This window comes from Apodemus sylvaticus, chromosome 4 (genome assembly GCF_947179515.1).
Source record: "Apodemus sylvaticus chromosome 4, mApoSyl1.1, whole genome shotgun sequence".
Lineage (NCBI taxonomy): Eukaryota > Metazoa > Chordata > Mammalia > Rodentia > Muridae > Apodemus > Apodemus sylvaticus.
The window spans coordinates 80,656,229-80,674,581 of NC_067475.1; the positions used below are offsets into that span (position 1 = coordinate 80,656,229).

Consider the following 18,353-nt stretch of genomic DNA (forward strand, 5'->3'; position numbering starts at 1 on the left):
TTTTTAGATCCTGGATGGTTTTGTTCCATTTCTTCACTTGTTTGTTTGTGTTTTTCTGTAATTCTTTAAGGGATTTTTGTGTTTCCTCTTAAGGGCTTTTACCTGTTGACCCATGTTCCCCCTGCATTTCTTTAAGGGAGTTATTTATGCCCTTCTTGAAGTCCTCTAACTGCATCATGAGATTCAATTTTAAATCTAACTCTTGCTTTTCTGGTGTGTTGGGGTATCTAAGACTTTCTGTGGTGGGAGAACTGGGTTCTGATGTTTCTAAGTAGCCTTGACTTCTGTATTAGTTTGGGTTCTCTAGAGTCATAGAATGTATGGGCAGTCTCTATATAGTTAGGGAATTTGCCAATGACTTATAGTCTATAGTCCAATTCATGATCTTCCGGGTTCCTCCAAGGGCTTAGGTCACTTTTCCAGCTCTGCCCTTTGTAGCACACAGCTTGTCTTCTAGGCTCCAGCTTACACTTCCACGTTGCAGTTCATCACTAAAGGAAGTCAGGACTGAAACTCAAGCAAGCCAATAAGAAACATCCCTCCATGGCCTCTGCATCAGATCCTGCTTCCTGACCTGCTTGAGTGTAAGCTCAATAATCCCTTTCCTCCCCAACTTGTTTCTTGGTCATGATGTTTGTGCAGGAATAGAAACCCTGACTAAGACAGTTTCTGTTGGTAAGGTTCTTGTACTTGCCTTTTACCATCTGGTTATCTCTGGTGTAAGTTGGTCTTGCTGTCTCTGACTGGAGCTTGTCCCTCCTATGAACCTGTAAGCTTGTCTCCATACTCCTGGGAGACCAACTCTCTTCTGGCAGGGTCTGTGCATAGAAGGCTGTGGAGTTGCCTGGCTCCCTGGTGCAAATGGCAGCCGGAAGACTCCTGTTCCAGCTGCTCCACTGATCTTATACCCTGTGTGTTCCTAGCTGTTCCCCTCCAGAAAGAAGGTGGAAATCTCACCACCTTCTGAACTGAAAGCACTGCTGAGAAATCACTCTCTTCTGGTGGGTCTTGCACAGAAGGCTGTGGAGTTGCCTGGCTCCCTGGTGCCAAACCATACATTCTTGAAACCAAGATCTGCTCATGAGTAAGAACATGGTATTTGTCTTTCTGAGCTTGTATTACCTTACTTAATATAATATTTTCAAGTTTCTTCCATTTTACTGCAAATTTCATAATTTCATTCATCATTATGACTACATAAGTTTCCATTGTGTATAGGTAATACATTTTTTTTTATCTATTCATCTGTTTATAGACACCTAGGGTGATTCTATTATCTTGCTGTAGTGAATCCAGTGGCAATAACATAGAAAAGCTAGTATCTATTTCTGTAATAGGATATAGAGTTCCTTAGGGATATGCTCACAAGTAGTACAGCTTGGTCACATGTTAATTCTGTGTCTTAGTTATTTTCCTATAGTTGTGACACCGCACTGTGACCAAGGCAACTTACAGAAGAAAGAGTTTATTGGAGCTTATACTTTCAGAGCATGTGTCTATGGCCATCATGGCAAGAAGCATGACAGCAGGCAGGCAGGCATAGCATGGGAGAAGTGGCTGTGACACACAATCATGACTTGAGACACAAGTACACGGCAGAGAGAGACACTGGAAATAATGTAGGCTTTTGAAACCTGAAACCTAGTGACACACCTCCTGATCCTTCCTAAACAGTGCTGCCAACTGGAAACTAAGTATTTAAGAATATGAACCTATGGAGGCCATTCTTACCTAACCCTCCACATACTAGTTTTAATTTTTTGAGAATTTCCATAATGGCTTCAGGAGTTCACAGGGTTTCTCTTTCCCCGCATGCTCAGGAGCATTTGTTGTTACTTGTTCTCCTGACTGTTCTATTCTCAGCTATTCTAACTGAGATAGGATGGAATCACAAAGTACTTTTAATTGGTACTTTCCTCATAGCTAAGGATGTTGAGTGTTCTGTAAAGTATTTAATGAACATTTGTGTTTCTTCTGAGAACTCCGTTCAGTTCTTTTTTCTGGAATTGAGTTGTTTGTTTCCTTACTATTTTATTTTTTAAGTTCTCTGCATAGTCTAGATATTTAAGCTCTGTCAGGTATATAACTAGAAAAATATTTCTCCTATAGTCTGTCTCTTAGCTCAGTCAACTACTTCTTTTGCTGTATAGAAGCATTTTAAAATTAGGAGATCCTATTTTTTTAATGATTAGCCTTATTTCCTGGGCATTTTTAGAGTTTCAGGTCTTTGGTCTGCTTGATCCATTGAAGCTGACTGTTGTGTAGGGTGTGAGAGAAAGATCTGTTTGTTCTTGAAGATGCCATTTTTTCCCCAATGAATAGTTTTTTTTTTTTTTTTTTTTTTTTTTTTTTTTTTTAAAAGACAGGGTTTCTCTGTGTAGCCCTGGCTGGCCTTGATCTCTATTTGTAGACAAGGCTTGTCTCAAACTCAGAGACCTGCCTGCCTCTGCCTCTGCCTCTGTCTCTGCTGAACAGAGATAGGATGGAATCACAAAGTACTTTTAATTAGTACTTTCCTCAAATTAAAGGCATGCACTACCAGTTCCAGGCTTATTTTTGTCATTCTTTTGACAATCAGGTGGTTGTTGCTTCATGGATTTATGTCTGGGTCTTTGAGTGTGTCCCAGTTGATCGGTGTGTTGTTTTGTGCCTTTGTCATGGTGTGTTTGTTACTATGACTCTTCATATGTCTTGAAATCACATAATGGTGATACCTTAAGAATTATTCTTTTAGCTCAGGAAGGCTTTGGCTATCTGATGTGTTCTGTGCTTCCAAATGAATTTTAAAATTGTTTTTTCTGTTTCTCCTTTTTTGAGTTTTTTTTTTTTTTCTAGATATTGAGCCTCTGTCCCATGTCTTTTACTTCTTTTGTGGATTTCAATTTTTCCCTGTTTCTTTGACTAATGTTTGTTTTCCCTTTCTCTGTCTTCTTTTTTCACTGGCTCCCACAGAGGCTGCCATTACAGATGGAACTTTCCCCATTTTCTCTTAGCATGTTTGTTTCTGGCATGGAGAAAACTTCCCGATTTTTGCAGGTTGCTTTTATATCTTGACACTTTGGTGTGATTGCTAATCAGATCTCAGAGATCTCTTTTAGTAGGAGCTCAAATCTGTTCTCTGGGGGCACATTTTGTAGGATGACAGCTTGTTAGTGATATGGATGCAGGACATCAGAGAGAGAAAGTTTCTAGATACTTATAGGAAAAAGGCACAACTCGTTACTGCTGGAAGGAGACAGTCGTCACCTGTCCAGCTCATGTCACAGGCTTAACCTGGAGCACTGGTTCAAGTCAGAGTAGCCTAATATGTGTGTGCTAAGACCTGCAGTAAAAACTGAGGCATGCTACCAAAGTGGGAGAAAAACGTGAGATAGCCAAGAGGAATATGTCACTCACTGGAGTTCTGTTCGTTATATTTTTTCAGGGGAGGGGAGAGCATGAAGTTCCCCACTACCACAAATTAGGCAGTTGAATTTTCTGAATCTGGGGAAATTGCAGGGGTTAGCACATCCCTAGTATAATGGACAAATCCTGCCCTAGGAAAACCACTTTCTTGATCATGGTATCTTCCCAGGCAGGTCTATATTTTAAAAATCATATTGAGTAAAACAAAGCTTAAAAATAGGCCTTGGTTTTTCCTCTTTATTTTTCTCTTCCCAGATAATTAAGTGCTAAAACCCTTATATGTGACAAGCAAGGTAGCCTTCTGCCTGGTGGAGGCAGATAGTGCCTGACTCTGTCCACTGCAAATAGCAGAGGAGCAGGGGAAACACCAAGTGCCCAAATACGGGTCTCCAGATACCATTCTTCACTTCAAGGAAAAGAAATGGCAGATTACAGGGGTAGAGAAGGTGCAGAGAAGAGCAAAACCACACAGGATCACCATGCATGTACTAGTTAAATTGAAGATAATGTGAACACTAGAATAAATGATGGTAATAATAAATAAGATAGGATATGTATAGACTACTTTTCTCATTACTATGACAAAATACCAGGTAGAAATGATTTAAGGGAGCCAAGATTTCTTTTGCTCACAATTTTCAGATGTTTAACCCATGATCTCTTGGCCTCATGTGGTTGGATATAACACAATGGTATGGTCAGGTATAACCTTCAAAGGCATGCTCCAGTGGTGGGCTTCCTCAATTTAGGCCCCACCTTCTAAAGTTTCCATAGCTTCTCCAAATCAGGCCACAGGTTGGGGATCAAGCATTCAGAGTATAATCCTGTAGTGCACATTTTATATTTAAATCATAATGTCCTAAGTCTGAAGTGATAAGGTAATGAGTAAACTGAAAGTTGGAGCATGAATAAGATGTTTGTGTAAGTTACAGTGTTATAGCTTGCCTTCCTACAAAGCAAGTGTGCTGGTTAGTTTTCTACCAACTTGACACAAGCTAGAGTTGTTTGAAAAGAGGGAACCTCAGTTGAGAAAATCTCTCCTTAAGCTTTATCTGTAAGACATTCTCTGAATCAGTGATTGAAGTGGGGGGGGGGCGGCAGGCCATTGTGGGTGGTGCCATCCCTGGGCTGGTGGCCCTGGGTTCTATAAGGAAGCATGCTGAACAAGACCTGGGGAGCAAGCCCATGAGCAGTACCCCTCCATGGCCTCTGCATCAGCTCCTGCCTCCAGGTTCCTGCCCTGCTTGAGTTCCTGCCCTCACTGCTTTCAAAGATGGAGTGTTATATGGAACTGTGTGGGAAATAAACCTTTTTCCTCCCCATCTTGCTTTTGGTCATGGTGTTTCATCACAGCAAATATTGACTACAGAGAAAGTTGCATGATGGGTAATTTTAAATCTAGTGATGAGACAAACTGAAATTGAACCTCAGAAACATAAGAGTGCAGCATCGTCTCTGCAGAATCCTGTCAAATACAATATCTCAACATCTTAAGCCTAATTCTGCAAAAATGTCACACAGATCCCAAGCTGAGGCATTCTACAAAAATAATTATTCAGTAATCTTTCAAAAGTGCCAGGGTGGTGATAGGCTAAGAAAGATCAAGGTCATGTTCTATCCTAAAGGTTACAAAAGGACATGGCCACTAAGCACAGGAACTGCAGGAGTGGGTTCTTTTGTTTAGAAGACATCAGCAGGGCATCTGATAAAGTTCCATTGATTCCCCAAGAACAGATAGTAATAGCTTGTTAATGTTGCTTTTTAGCTTTGCTAGTTATAGTTACATTGTGCTGTGTAGGGGAATATTTTTATTTATAGAAAACATAGTTAATTATTTAGGGATGATGAGATATCATGTTGGCTACTTATTCTTCATTGATTCAGGAAAAAAATATTTTAATTTTGTTCCTTGTCTATCAGTTTGAGCTTGTTAGAAAAGAGTTTCAGTTGTTGTTGTTGTTGTTGTTGTTGTTTTTCCAAGGGCAACCTTGAGCTTTGATTCCCTACCTCTACAATTTAGAGGCACACAAACTACTACCAGGTATCTTAGTTAGGGTTTCTATTCCTGCACAAACATCATGACCAAGAAGTAAGTTGGGGAGGAAAGGGTTTATTGAGCTTACACTTCCACATTGCAGTTCATCACAAAAGGAAGTCAGGACTGGAACTCAAGCAGGTCAGGAAGCAGGAGCTGATGCAGAGGCCATGGAGGGATGTTTCTTACTGGCTTGCTTCCCCTGGCTTGCTCAGCCTGCTCTCTTATAGAACCCAAGAGCACCAGCCCAAAGGTGGAACCACCCACAAGGGGCCCTCACCACTTGATCACTAATTGAGAAAATGCCCCACAGCTGGATCTCATGGAGGCACTTCCCCAACTGAAACTCCTTTCTCTGTGATAACTCCAGCCTGTGTCAAGTTGACACACGAAACTAGCCAGTACAATTGACCCCTGGTGTTGGGGGTTAAACCCAGGGATTTGCATAGCAGGCAAATCACTTAGCAACTTAGCTACAAGCCCAGAAAGAAAAAATGGTTTTAAAGGAACAAGATTTAGGATGAGATTTAGAATTGCGTATGCTGGTTAGGATCAAAACCAAACTAAAACATAAGAAAAATATTCACACCTGACTGATAACATTTGTGATTTAATTTTAATTTCATGAGGGTGATGGTTTGAATGAGAAATGTCTCCCATTGGTCTGCAGTTGGTGGTACTATCAGGGAGGGATTAGGAGGTGTGGCTTACTATCAGGGAGGGATTAGGAGGTGTTGCTTACTCTCAGGGAGGGACTAGGAGGTGTTGCTTACTCTCAGGGAGGGATTAGGAGGTGTGGTTTACTATCAGGGAGGGATTAGGAGGTGTGGCTTACTCTCAGGGAGGGATTAGGAGGTGTGGTTTACTATCAGAGAGGGACTAGGAGGTGTGGTTTACTATCGGGGAGGGATTAGGAGGTGTGGCTTACTATCAGGGAGGGACTAGGAGGTGTGGCTTTGCTGGAGGAAGCATGTTGTTGGACTGGGGCTAAGAGTAGGAAGCTTGGCCTTCTCTCAGTTCACATCTGCTTGCAGCTTGCAGTTCAAGATGTTAGCCCTCAGCTTCCTTCTCCAGCTGCCATGCCGGCCACCATACCTGCCGCTTATTGCTTCTGTGACCCTCTGAAACCAAAATCCCAAATAAGCCCTTTCTTGTATAAATTGTCTTGGTCATGGTGTTTTGTCACAGCAACAGAGAAGTAATAAATACAAAGGGCCTTGCTTTATGTAACCATTCACACTGAATAAAGCTGTGCTTAAAAACAAATCACCAGCAACCTTGTTCATAACTCCTTCCAGCTTCACAAGGGTCCTTTTCCCCCCTGATATTAGATATGGGTGAATTTCTCCCTCCTTCCCTTTTCCCTGCCCCCATCCTGTCCTTCCCTTCCTCTGTCCGTCCTCCTTCCTTCCTCCTTCCTCCCTCCTTCCTCCCTCCCTTTTTTCCTCCCTCCTTCCTTCCTTCTTTACTTCCTTCCTTCTTTTCTTTTTATCTGTGTTGCTGGGAACCTGTCCCAGAGCCATGTCTATCCCAGGCACCCCCTCTACTATGAGCTACATCCTCAGCCCCAAGCTCGATGCATCGTTCATCTGAAACTCCTGACAGTGGGTCACAGAGCATGAGCTCTGCAATCGCATGACATCACAGTATCCTCTCTGAAAGACGTCCCCTAACAAAACCCGAGTTAGGGGAAAACCCAAGTTCAGGGATTCTGTGGCCACATTAGAAAAACAGAAAAGATGTCCAACTTTGTCTATTCAAACAATAGGTCTGATGTCAGAACTTAGACACTGCTTGAATGAAGACTAAAACATAAGGTGCATACAGAAATGTATCAAGGCATTTCTCTGTAGGTTTTCCTCTATCATTCTAAGTTATTTTAAGAATTTCTCACTGGGCTGGAGAGATGGTTCAGCAGTTTAGGGCACTGGCTGCTCTTGCTGAGGACCTGGGTTTGAGTCTCAGCACCCACAAGGTGGTTCATAGCTGCTTGTTATTCCAGTTCCACCAGATCCAATGACCTCCTTTTACCTTCTGGGGCACCACGCATGCAGGTAGTGCATGTGTGTGTGTGTGTGTGTGTGTGTGTATACACATATACATATGTATATATATATATATATATATATATATATATGTGCAAAGCAACCATAAAATAAAATGAATAAGTCTAATAAAAAAAAGACTAGCAAAAAAATAATAATGCTTTCTTACTGAATTTCACTGTAAAGCTGGGAAACTACCCAGAGAGGGAAGAAGGTGATTTCAGTGCCATTCATGCAAAAACAATGGAGCTATTCTCTCATAGCTGTGTGTGGTAGAACCTATCATTTACATAACCTGGCTCAGAATCCCGTTAAAGGAATTTAAGGAGGCTAAAGAGATTAAGCAAGCCTTTAACAAGCAAGAATAGGAAGGAAAGTTACTTGTAATGACTTCAACAGACTCCATTTTCCAACGTAGGACCACGGTGTAATATTTTAAAAGCCAGAACTTGAACATTTTAAAGCCAATCATTCTATGTCTAAGTGTTTAAGATGATAAGTGACCTTGGAACAAACCTTCGCTCACAGTCCATTGAAATTATCACCATGACGTCATACGCTATAGCAAGGTCAGGGGAAACCTTTCCTCTCCATAACTGTTGCCACGCTCAGAGGCCACATTTTAGGCATCAGGGGTGATGGGACAGTGTGGGGTACTGAGAGCAATGGCAGTTGGGACCAAGGAACCTGAAGGAAGGGTTGACTCAGTTTTCTTCTTAAGAGGGTGCTAGCCTGTGCTTTTTAAAATATATATTCTTATGTGGTTTCTATGTTTTTATTTGTAATGTTTTGTACTCGTGGGAATTGAACTTATGGCTTTGTGCATGCCCTGCACGGTTTCTCCCACTGAGGTATACTCAGACCTCCTTTTACTTGTTAGTTTGAGACAAAGTCTTTCTAAATTGCTCAGTCTAGCTTTGAACTCTATAGCCTAGTAAGACCTTGAATCTGTGACTCTCCTGCCTCAGCTTCATGATTAACTAGGATTGCAGGCTACACCCTTTGGCCTGATTTGGACTGAGCTTTTAAACCATGGAGGACACCAGGAGTTCACGGACTTAGCACCAAGGAGAACAATTTTAGTGAGAATAATATTATTAAATGAAATGATATTACAGAAAAGCATAATTTTATGCTGCTACCAAACTGTAGAGATGAACATATCAGCTACATTAAAATAAATACAATCGAGCATGAGTTTTCCATTGCTGGGACAAGATCCCAGAGTAAACAATGGAAAAGGAGGAAAAGATCATTTGGGCTTTTGATTGAAGAGGCTTTGGTCTGTAGTCACCTGGCACCATTGTCCTTGCCTGTGCTGAGGCAGGACAGCGGTCTGGAGGAGGTATGGGGGCGGAGCTGGCTACCTCACACTGACCATAAAGCAAAGAGCAAAGGGGAAAGGCAGAGAACCCTTTTCAAGGGCACACACCCAATGACCTAGCTTCCTTACTCTAGGCCCCACCTCCTGAAGGTCAGATGATGCTACAACATCATGCTACAGATGGGAATGAGTCCTTTAAGACATCAGGGGACACTTAAGATCTAAACTGCAACAATCTGTATATATAAATGTCAGCTGTTACTATAAATGTATATGTGTATATCCACACATTTGTGTATGTGGAAAATCTTTCATATATGCTGCAAATCATCATCATCTGATACTTCAGATAGGCCAATAGAATTATGGGAAAAGCACAGAGAGACTATTTTTTAAATCTCAATATCCCTTAGTAAAATTAATGTAGATTCACTAAAGAGTACTGAATGAATGGGAATGGTATTGTTACCATAAGTAAGATAAATGTATTATTTTAACATTTGGATATTTCAATTATGGGCAGGGAGCATAGACTATTTGAGCTGAAATAATCATCTCATTTGCATTGTAAGCCCACTATAAATGTAAAGAGCATTCATTTTAAACTCTCAGTTAATGAAGACAGACCACCTTGTGATTAATAGCCTATGAGAGCTTAAAATGAACATTTTTTAGAGGTAGCTTGGCGAGACAATTCAAACTCTGCCGCATAATATATTTCCTTGTCTATAATCTGTTTCTTTAACCAGATCATAACTACTAATTAATCATCATAAATTCATTATTCTTTAAGTATTCCCGACACCATCTCAATGTAACACGTACCGTGTTACAGATAGGAACGGTCTGTTACCTGAAGCATTTGCATATACATTGAACGTGCTACTGAAAAAACTGAAAACACTAAAACCATGCCTTGTTTTCAAATAAGAAACTCAATTTTGGATTTTTACATAAAACCCAAAACATAAATATTACTGGGAGTTTGGGGATGTTCATTTGGGGTATCCCATGTTATTGGGGACTACACCATGTTTTTCCCATCTCTGTCCAAGGATTTGAGTTTTGTTATAAAATAATTTAGGAATGGACTCAGAAGGAGGTTATAGGACAATTTTATTAACATAAAAAAAATCAAACCCCAGGACAGTCAAACTGCAAATCTTGGCAGCTGCCTGGAGGAGGAGGGAAAGACAGCGAACCATAGTATTTGTCTATAACAGATGTGGAAAGGGTTGGGAGAACAGCTTCCAAGAAAAGCAAAGTCCAGAGTGTTCATGAAGGCACGTCCAGGCTCTGACAAGTTTCTGAAAAAAGGAAAAAAGGAGATAAAAAGAAGAAAAAGGAAAAGTTAGCTTTTCTGTAGAATTCAGTAAAGCAGGCAGGCTTAACCTAAGAACACAGCTTGGCCCTGTAAGTGCCTGCCAAGGGGCAGGGATTCTGGGAAGGAAATGTAAAGGGTTTCCTTAAATGAGTAGTTACTCTCTCTTTCTCCCTGGGATGGCTGTCATAGCCAGAACCAACTGCATTAACCCCTGTGTTTGGAGGAGTTTGGGATGTTAGATTCCCGGCCAGGCCAGAGAACCGGTATTCCATTGGTGGATAACCATGGAGCCGTGATCAAGGCTACAGTGATGACCCCACTCTTCACTTAGGAGATGGGCTGACATTGGGGAGTAGCTATCACCCATTTAACCCTCAGATCTAGGGTCCCATTCTAAAGCTGCTCACCAGAGAGATTGTCTGGGAACTATGGCTTCAGTCTCGCATTTATCTGTTGTCTACAGGAAAGAGCAACTTCAAGGGCAGCAAACTCTGGGTGCTCCCCTCCAGGTGCTCCCCTCCAGCCACACTCCCGGAGTGCCGCTTTTGGAGTTCCTGCCCCTACACTGACTATCCAGTCTCCCCCTCTTATTCTCATCACGAAGAGCAAACTGCATATTGCCTTTGGGAAATGTGGGCCTACAGAAAAAAACACCCTAAGTACTCTAGTACTTTTCTATGAACTTTCACTTTTGACATTACTAACAACTGCGAAAATCACAGCAATATTTATATAAATATATATGTTCCGTGCTGCAAGCACCGGGTATGAAAAGGACAGCAAGTCCTCCTTGAGGAAGTAACAAGTTAGAAAAACACCTTTCCTAGCCCTGTTCCATTCGGGATGCTGGCTATGTGGTCGGGATGGATCCAGAGTGTGTTTCTGAACTCTATGTCCTTTCCCACGAAAACTTCATGGGGAACACTGGGATTTATAATCATTAAAGGTTATGAAATTAAAAATTGTGCTTCGTTTCAAAAACCTCAAGTCTACAGCTCCCAGGGCCCTCCACTAGAAACCGTTACCTCATCATTTTTACTTCTGGGAGAAGCACTTGGCACACAGCAAGCAGAAACGAAGACGTGAGACAGCAGATCGCCCAAGTGCTCGAAGCCTGAAAGTCCGGAGGCATCTTTTATGTAATAAGTAATGGGATGGCTGGAAAACTGCCTTGAAGATTGAAGCCCGGGGCCAAGAAAATGAAGACATGTCAAGGCCTTTGAGAAGTAGAGCGACACGAAGTGAAACTGGGAAATAGTCAAGTTTTTTTTTTTTTTAATATAAAGCCACTTAGTGGAGAATTTAATCAAGTTTTATTTAAACAGATTATACCACATGAACATTGGCATTCTATTTCCTAGGCAGTGTGGCCTGGGGGAGAAGTACTAAGCAGGGTGCCAAAGTCCTTTCTAAAAACCCTTGCTAGCCTGGGTGGTCCAAGAGAGTGTGGGATATAAACACCTGTCCTTTCTTCCCTGCCAGGTTGAGCTTTTCTACAAGAAGTTTCTAGAAGATCCTCAGTGCAGATTGTCAGTGAAGTCTTTTTATCCACTGGATAGTCTATGATTATTAAAAAACATGTAATAAGAACAAAGAGGGGTCATTTTAATGTGTGAGAGAGGGAATATTTGGAGATTTAATTCCTTCTTGAATTGCCTGTAGCTGAGAAATGGAAGTATATTTGAAGTATTTCCTACCCCCCCCCATTTTTATTCAAGTACATGTTAGGGTTAAGGGGAGTTATAAAACAGTAATTCACAACAGAGAGAGAGGGGGGGTGGAGAGAGTCATGGTTGGCTTCCAGAAGGTGACTTACTTGCCTGTGGCCAGCCTGCCTTCACAAAGCCACCCTAAGGCTGGATCTCAGTGCAGGAGAGACCCAGCCCTTCCCCAGGAAGGCGACCAGAAGGTGGTTCTGAGATGCAGAGGAGTATCCCAGCGAGGGAAAGAAATGCCAGTTTTAAACATCTTACTGTAGAAATTCTGCACTAGCACAAAAGAGGAAAATGTGTTATGGTTCTATAATTTTTAAACCATAAAGCAACCCAGATTAATTCGTGGTTGCCTGCTTGAAGTCTGCCTCTCCCCGATTTGTTTGCGTTAGAATTGGAATGCAGGAACAATTTTTTTTCTCTCAAAAGTTTTTAGATTTATTTATTGTGTTGTATGCCATGGCATACACGCAGGGGTCAGAGGATAAATGCGGTTCTGGCGTGGTTCGGGTGGTCCGCCCGGCAGCAAGTGCTCTTACCTACTGAGTCATCTTGGATGCCTATGGAACATTTTTTTTTTTTCTCTAGTTCTCTGGTTTTGGCCAACTAGGTCTTGACCTGTGTCACATTCATTAAAACCCTTATGAAAAGTGATTTGCTTCAACGGTGCTCAAGGTCGTTTCCACCCATTCCAACTTTATGCTGTTCTGGTCCATCACAAGCAAAGCGTTTTGTCGCCCTACCTTCAAGGACAGTTTGGAGCTGTTTAGGGCCGCTGAAGAGCCGGGAGCTGAATCATTAATTTCATGTGTCAGATTAGGGCCAAATGCCTTTGAGCTTCCTCGCCAAAGTAAAATAACGGACGTTTCAATTTTTTTTTGAAACATGTTTTTATTGTGGGCCAGATAACCTCGCAAGAAGAGATTTTCTTGTATGATGGGCGTTTGTCAGTCCACTTCTGTGAGCAGCTCAGAATGAACACGTGTGAGCGTGGGGAAGTGCACGGGAGTTCTGTTCTGTGCTTGAGCACCCGCAACGATGGGATTAATGCCTGGCATATGGCAAGCTTCCACAATACAAGATTCAATGAAAGCAATAACTTGTAGTCATGTATTCACTCAAAGTTACTGGAACTAATGGCTTAGCGAATCTGCAGTAGAAAGTATGAAGGATTTTTTTCCGCCTAAAGGATCTTTTATTTAAACAATGCATCAGCCGTTTATAAAGAAATAAAGATTACATCCAAACATAGTGCTAGGTTTTCTATTTGTGCCCTAGGCTGGCCTCGGTTTTTTCCCAGGAGGCAGGATAAGGATGTGCATGCTGCCCTTGAGTCTCCTTCCTTTGTAGGCTTTTTTTTTTTTTTTTTTTTTGGGCTAGCGCGGTCACGCTAGCCCCCACGGTAGTGGAGCGCGCAGCGCGGTCACGCCCGGGAGCGCGCAGCTCCGGTAGCCCGGCGGGCGGGGCCTCCTCGGACCGTAGAGCCGCTCCTCGCTCGGCGCCGCCCTCCTCCTCACCACCTCCCTGTCGGAGTGGTTTGTGGTATCCCTGAGGAGGCAGAGGGTGTCCTCCGGGGTCCAGGCCCTGACAGGCGGCCGAGAGTGCGGATGCTCGTGGGCGTGCGCGCGTGGGAGGCGGCTTCGCTCTGCCTGCAGGGCCCCAGCGCCTCCAGCGGATCCCGGCGAGCAGGGACACGCACTGGCCGTGGACTGGGCCTGGGCACGCGCGAGGCGGCGGCGGTGGCGGCGGGAACCCAGGACCCCAGGCCGTGCGAGGCAGCCCCGAGGCGCCTCGCCCACGCTCGCGCCCCTCCCCCTCCCTCTTCCTTCCTCCGCTCAGCGCGCCGGAGAGCGCAGGCCGGATGCGAACTCGGGCCAGCCTAGGGTCGTTCAACTTGGCGGCTCCCGGCCCACTGCCCGCGCGCTACTTGTGAGGCGTGGCCCGGGGAAGGAGGCGCTTGGGGGGCGTGGGGCTCCCCAGCTGGCAGCAGCGACCGAGGACGCGCGGGACAATGAGCTGGGCAGCTGCGCGCCGCGGCCGCCTTTAGCTGGCTGAGCGGCTCCACCTGCGAGCATGGCCCGAATGCCCGAGCCAGGTGTCCCGCTGCTTTAGGACCGGACCCAGCGCCTAGATCGCGGCGCGCTGCAGCCGGGCGGCGGAGGGGGGGCGTTCTTTTATTAATTAATTAATTTGTGGAGAGCTCTCCGAGCAGCAGGGATGGCCAGCACCAGAAGCATTGAGCTGGAACATTTTGAAGAACGGGACAAAAGGCCGCGGCCAGGGTCGCGGAGAGGGGCTCCCAGCTCCTCCGGGGGCAGCAGCATCTCTGGCCCCAAGGGCAACGGGCTCATCCCCAGCCCGGCGCACAGTGCTCACTGCAGCTTCTACCGCACGCGGACCTTGCAGGCCCTCAGCTCGGAGAAGAAGGCCAAGAAGGCGCGGTTCTACCGGAATGGGGACCGCTACTTCAAAGGCCTGGTCTTTGCCATTTCCAGCGACCGCTTCCGTTCCTTCGATGCGCTCCTCATAGAGCTCACCCGCTCACTGTCTGACAATGTGAACCTGCCCCAGGGCGTCCGCACAATCTACACCATAGACGGCAGCCGGAAGGTCACCAGCCTGGACGAGCTGCTGGAAGGTAGGTAGGAGGGACGGGCAAGGCGCGGCAGGTGCGGCCCAGGGCATAGCGGCAGGTGCAGTGGCTGCGGCCGGCGCGCTTCCCCGCCCTGCGCTGGGGCAGCCTGTCCTGCTCTCAAAGGCAGCCGCAGGGAATTGTCTGCTCCTCTACCATTTGTATTGGGTTGGGAGCACACATTATCTGCTTCCCAAGACATTTCCCTTTTAAAAAGGAAGAACATTCTAATGATCAGAGACAAATACAGACAATGATGCCTGGAAAATTAGCCAACTTATTTTTGCTGAAAAGGCAAACTGCTTGAAAGTGTGTTTCTCCAGCGAGGCACTGGGTAACCTTTGGTAGAGGCCAGTGCAGTACCTGTGCTCTTCCTGTGTTTGGGATCCCACTGTAGCTTCTGTGTAGAGCTGTGGGTCTGAAATGCTCTAGGTTATCTTTTCTGGTTTCATGTGTGGCAGAAGGCACTGGAGATCAAGAGAGGCTGCACAGAAAAGTCTCACTCATTCAAGTGACTTCATCTTGGATCGTGCTGGGGACTCTTTAAAATATTGGACCTGGCCTCACCCCTTACATATTCTAATGTGCTTGGTTTAGGGTATGGCTTGGGCATTTAGAGTTTTGAAAGTTCCTCAGATGATTTCAGTGTAGCCAAAATGGAAAACCACCATGTTTTCCACCAGGATTTTCCACATTTGGTTGGCAATGAGGTGAATCAAGGTGAGTCTCTCCTGCCTTCTCCCTGAAGAGAGCAACTACTAGAATGGTAAGGTCTAGGGAACCAGCAACAGAGGCCTGGCACACCAACCATGCATCAGTCGGAGGAACTGTGTGGCAATATGTTGGGTCATTCTAGAGTTCTTGCAGTTGTTTTTCGTTTTTGCTTTTAGGAAGGGAAGGATGGCTGGTAGTTAAGAACCTGATTTTCAGTTCCAAAAAAGATCAGGCAGATCCCTCTGTGTGTGCTGTTTACATATAATTAGCTCTTAGGCATCTTTCTTAATGCAAAGTGTACATTCCATGTAGCCATGGCAACATGAGCTTGTCAGAGTTGGAAAGTGATCCCTGAACTACTTGATTTTCTTATTTCAGTATGAGCCTATGTTCTAAGGGCATTTCTCTCCCTTTCACAGATGAGGAAACTTAAGCGGCAGGGTTGCTAATTTCTAATAGGCCTCAGTTTATGCTTTTTCTTCCATGGTTCACTTACAAAAAAGGGGGGGGGGGTAGGCATTCTGACAAGTCTCAAAGGTGGCCGAGTTTCTCTGTCACTTTTATCAGATGGTACCCTTGCTCTGCCTACGTGACAGCCCAATTAAAATTAAGTTCTTGTGTATAAGTTCGTACAGGGGCTTTCTCACGCTTTGCCTTGGTAGTGAGTTTTGGTCTTAAAGACTGTAAGAAGAGGACACAAGATCGTAGGTGTGTCAGTAAAATGAAGACAACAGAGGGCCACTTTACTTTTGTTTGTTTCTTGAGATAGGTCTCACTGTGTAGCTCCGGCTCTCCTGGAACTCACTCTATAGACTAGGCTGGCCTCTAACTCAGAGAGATCCTCCTGCCTCCAGTTTTCTGTGACCCCAAGTCAGAGTAGCTGCACAGTGACAGATCAGCTCTGTCTGTTCCATAAGCACTTGCCGCTCACAGGTCCTCAGGTGAAGTTCCTCCTTTACCGTCAGATGGCTAATGATAGCACCTTGAAGCAAAGCCACACACACATTTGTTGTACCATTATTTACAGTGTAGTATAATGGGCTGCATGTGCAGTTAGTGTCTCCCCAAAATATCATCCAGGGAGAAACCTCAAGGAAACTTCCCAACCACCTGTTTGTAGTTGAAGTGACTCAGAAGGCCACCCATCCCCGAGGCAGAGACTTGATACATAACATGTGCTATCATTAATCCAGAAAAATGCTCTCACCTCTCTGATGATAGGCATCTGGGAAGCAGTTTAATTTTACTTAACAATACATCATCCAAATACCTTTAGAGAAGAGAAAGTTTAACTTCTTTGATCTTGGTAGAGACCTGTCTAATAGTGGGTCTTCGTGTGGTGATTTCTCAGTTGATTGTGGCAGCACATTGCCCGTGATCCCAGAACTCTAGAGGTAGAGGCTGCTGGAGGATCATCAAAAACTCACGGCCAGCTTGGTCTACAGAGTAAGTTTCAAGCCAGTCAGGGATGCATAGTGAAAATTGGTCTTTCACATTGAGCCGTCTCCTTTTTATTATTTAGTTTTTAAAGAGTGTTTGCTGTGCATCTGTGAGGAGCAGAGTTCGGATCCCCAGACCCCACTGCATGCTGAGTGGCTTCGGAGGTTTGCCTGTCCTTCCGGCTTTGCAAGGCAGAGTTGGGAGATCCCCTAGAGCAGCTGTCTACTGAGTGTGGCTGTATCAGTAAGGTCCTGATGACTGAGAGACACCCCACCTTAATGACCAAGGAGAAAGAATGATGGGGAATGATTTCCAGTGTCAGCCTCAATCCACCACATGTGTGTCCACGTAGCAAACATTCACATACATACATGGAGTTTCAAGTTTCAGTTAAAATCATGTGCTCAAATGTTCAGATTTATGCCGCTGAAGTGGGCAGCTTTCTGAAGGAACTTACCTCAGTGAGAGTAGGTCTACGGAAGGTGGTCCACAGAGGATGGTCTACACCCATCCCCTTGGCAGAGATAGACTGGGTACATGCCCATATTGCCAAATCACTCTACTTCATTTTAGTCGGTTATTAAACAGTGTTTCACTTCTTTTGACTCTTCAGCACCAGAAACATACTTTAGGAGGTGATTTTAAAAAACCAAAACCAAAATTATGTTTAATGAAGCAGAGAAAGAGCTTGAGTCAAGACAGCCAGGCTCAGCCACTCCTCCTCAGCTGCTCTCCCACTGAACTCAGATGACAAAAGAAATTTGCATGGCCCAGATTTCTTTTCTTCTGCCTCTGACATTGAAAGCCTCTGAAGAGTCAAACTGATCTGGTGTAGGCCAGTATGCTGTTAGCACTCTTCCTAAACCCGCAGGTGCCTTCAGCTACCTGATTTACCCAACTTTCCGGATTAATTTTGCTGAATGGATGGCGTGAGTTCCTATAGTCCTGATTAGTCCTGCAACGTCCAACAGTAAGTGTGGGAAAATCAGGTTGAGCTGTCTGAAAGTTTGAGCCTGCCAAGCTTGGAGTATCCCTAAGGGTCCATTCTGAATGTCCAAGTCCAGGCTCTTACAGCTTTTCCATGTGTCCATAACCTGTCTTCAAACAGAAAAAGTTGTGCACACCCTGGTTATAGGGATATAAAATGGTATAACATTTACTGAAATTATATCATAGAATTATATCATATATTGATGTATTTTTTTAATTTAAAATTTGCTTTATTATGTTTGTGTGGGGGTGAATGTCACTTCAAGTATGTGGAAGTCTGAGAGCAACTTATAGAAGTCTCTTCTCTTTGTCCACCATGGGTTCTGTGATCAAATGTAGCTCATCAGGTTTGGCCGCAGAGTCTCTCTCTTGGTGGCCTTGAGAAATTTATTAATTTTTCAGTACGTATTTATTTTTACCTATGTATGTGTGCTGGTGAAGTATTTCATAGTAGGGGGAAACAAAACCTTTGCAAACATGCCAGTGTAGAAGGAATGACTCTTGAGTAATAGTTTCTGTGAATCTCATCTCTATCTTCCTCCTTAAATATGAAAAGCATCTGTGCCATACATGGTTGCATGAGAAGCTCTCTGCAGAAGGAGAATTCTGAATTTGAAAGTTTGAATAAGATATTAGGGGGAGAGAATGAGTATTTTGGTGAGCAGTCATGGAACTGGAGTAACACAGACATACCCTGGAAGTTGCCAGATAAGGGACATCGTCCATGAGGCG

General features: G+C 44.1%; 1 protein-coding gene and 1 non-coding gene across 13 annotated transcripts in view; one reads left to right on the forward strand and one right to left on the reverse strand.

The window, feature by feature from the left end:
* Positions 1 to 3,427: 3,427 nt before the first annotated feature.
* LOC127683900 (U1 spliceosomal RNA) lies at positions 3,428 to 3,586 on the reverse strand. Its single transcript, XR_007977682.1, has one exon. It is a non-coding gene; the product is annotated as a U1 spliceosomal RNA (small nuclear RNA).
* A 10,476-nt stretch (positions 3,587 to 14,062) lies between these two features.
* Dclk2 (doublecortin like kinase 2) overlaps positions 14,063 to 18,353 on the forward strand; it is a 140,221-nt gene continuing 135,930 nt past the window's right edge. For all 12 annotated transcript variants that reach the window (XR_007977490.1, XR_007977492.1, XR_007977494.1 and 9 more), the window contains exon 1: positions 14,063 to 14,483. Coding sequence is in view for 6 of the 12 variants with exons in the window: in XM_052180228.1 (XP_052036188.1) it covers positions 14,063 to 14,483 (421 nt within the window). In the remaining 6 variants the exon portion in view is untranslated. The remainder of the gene's footprint in view (positions 14,484 to 18,353) is intronic.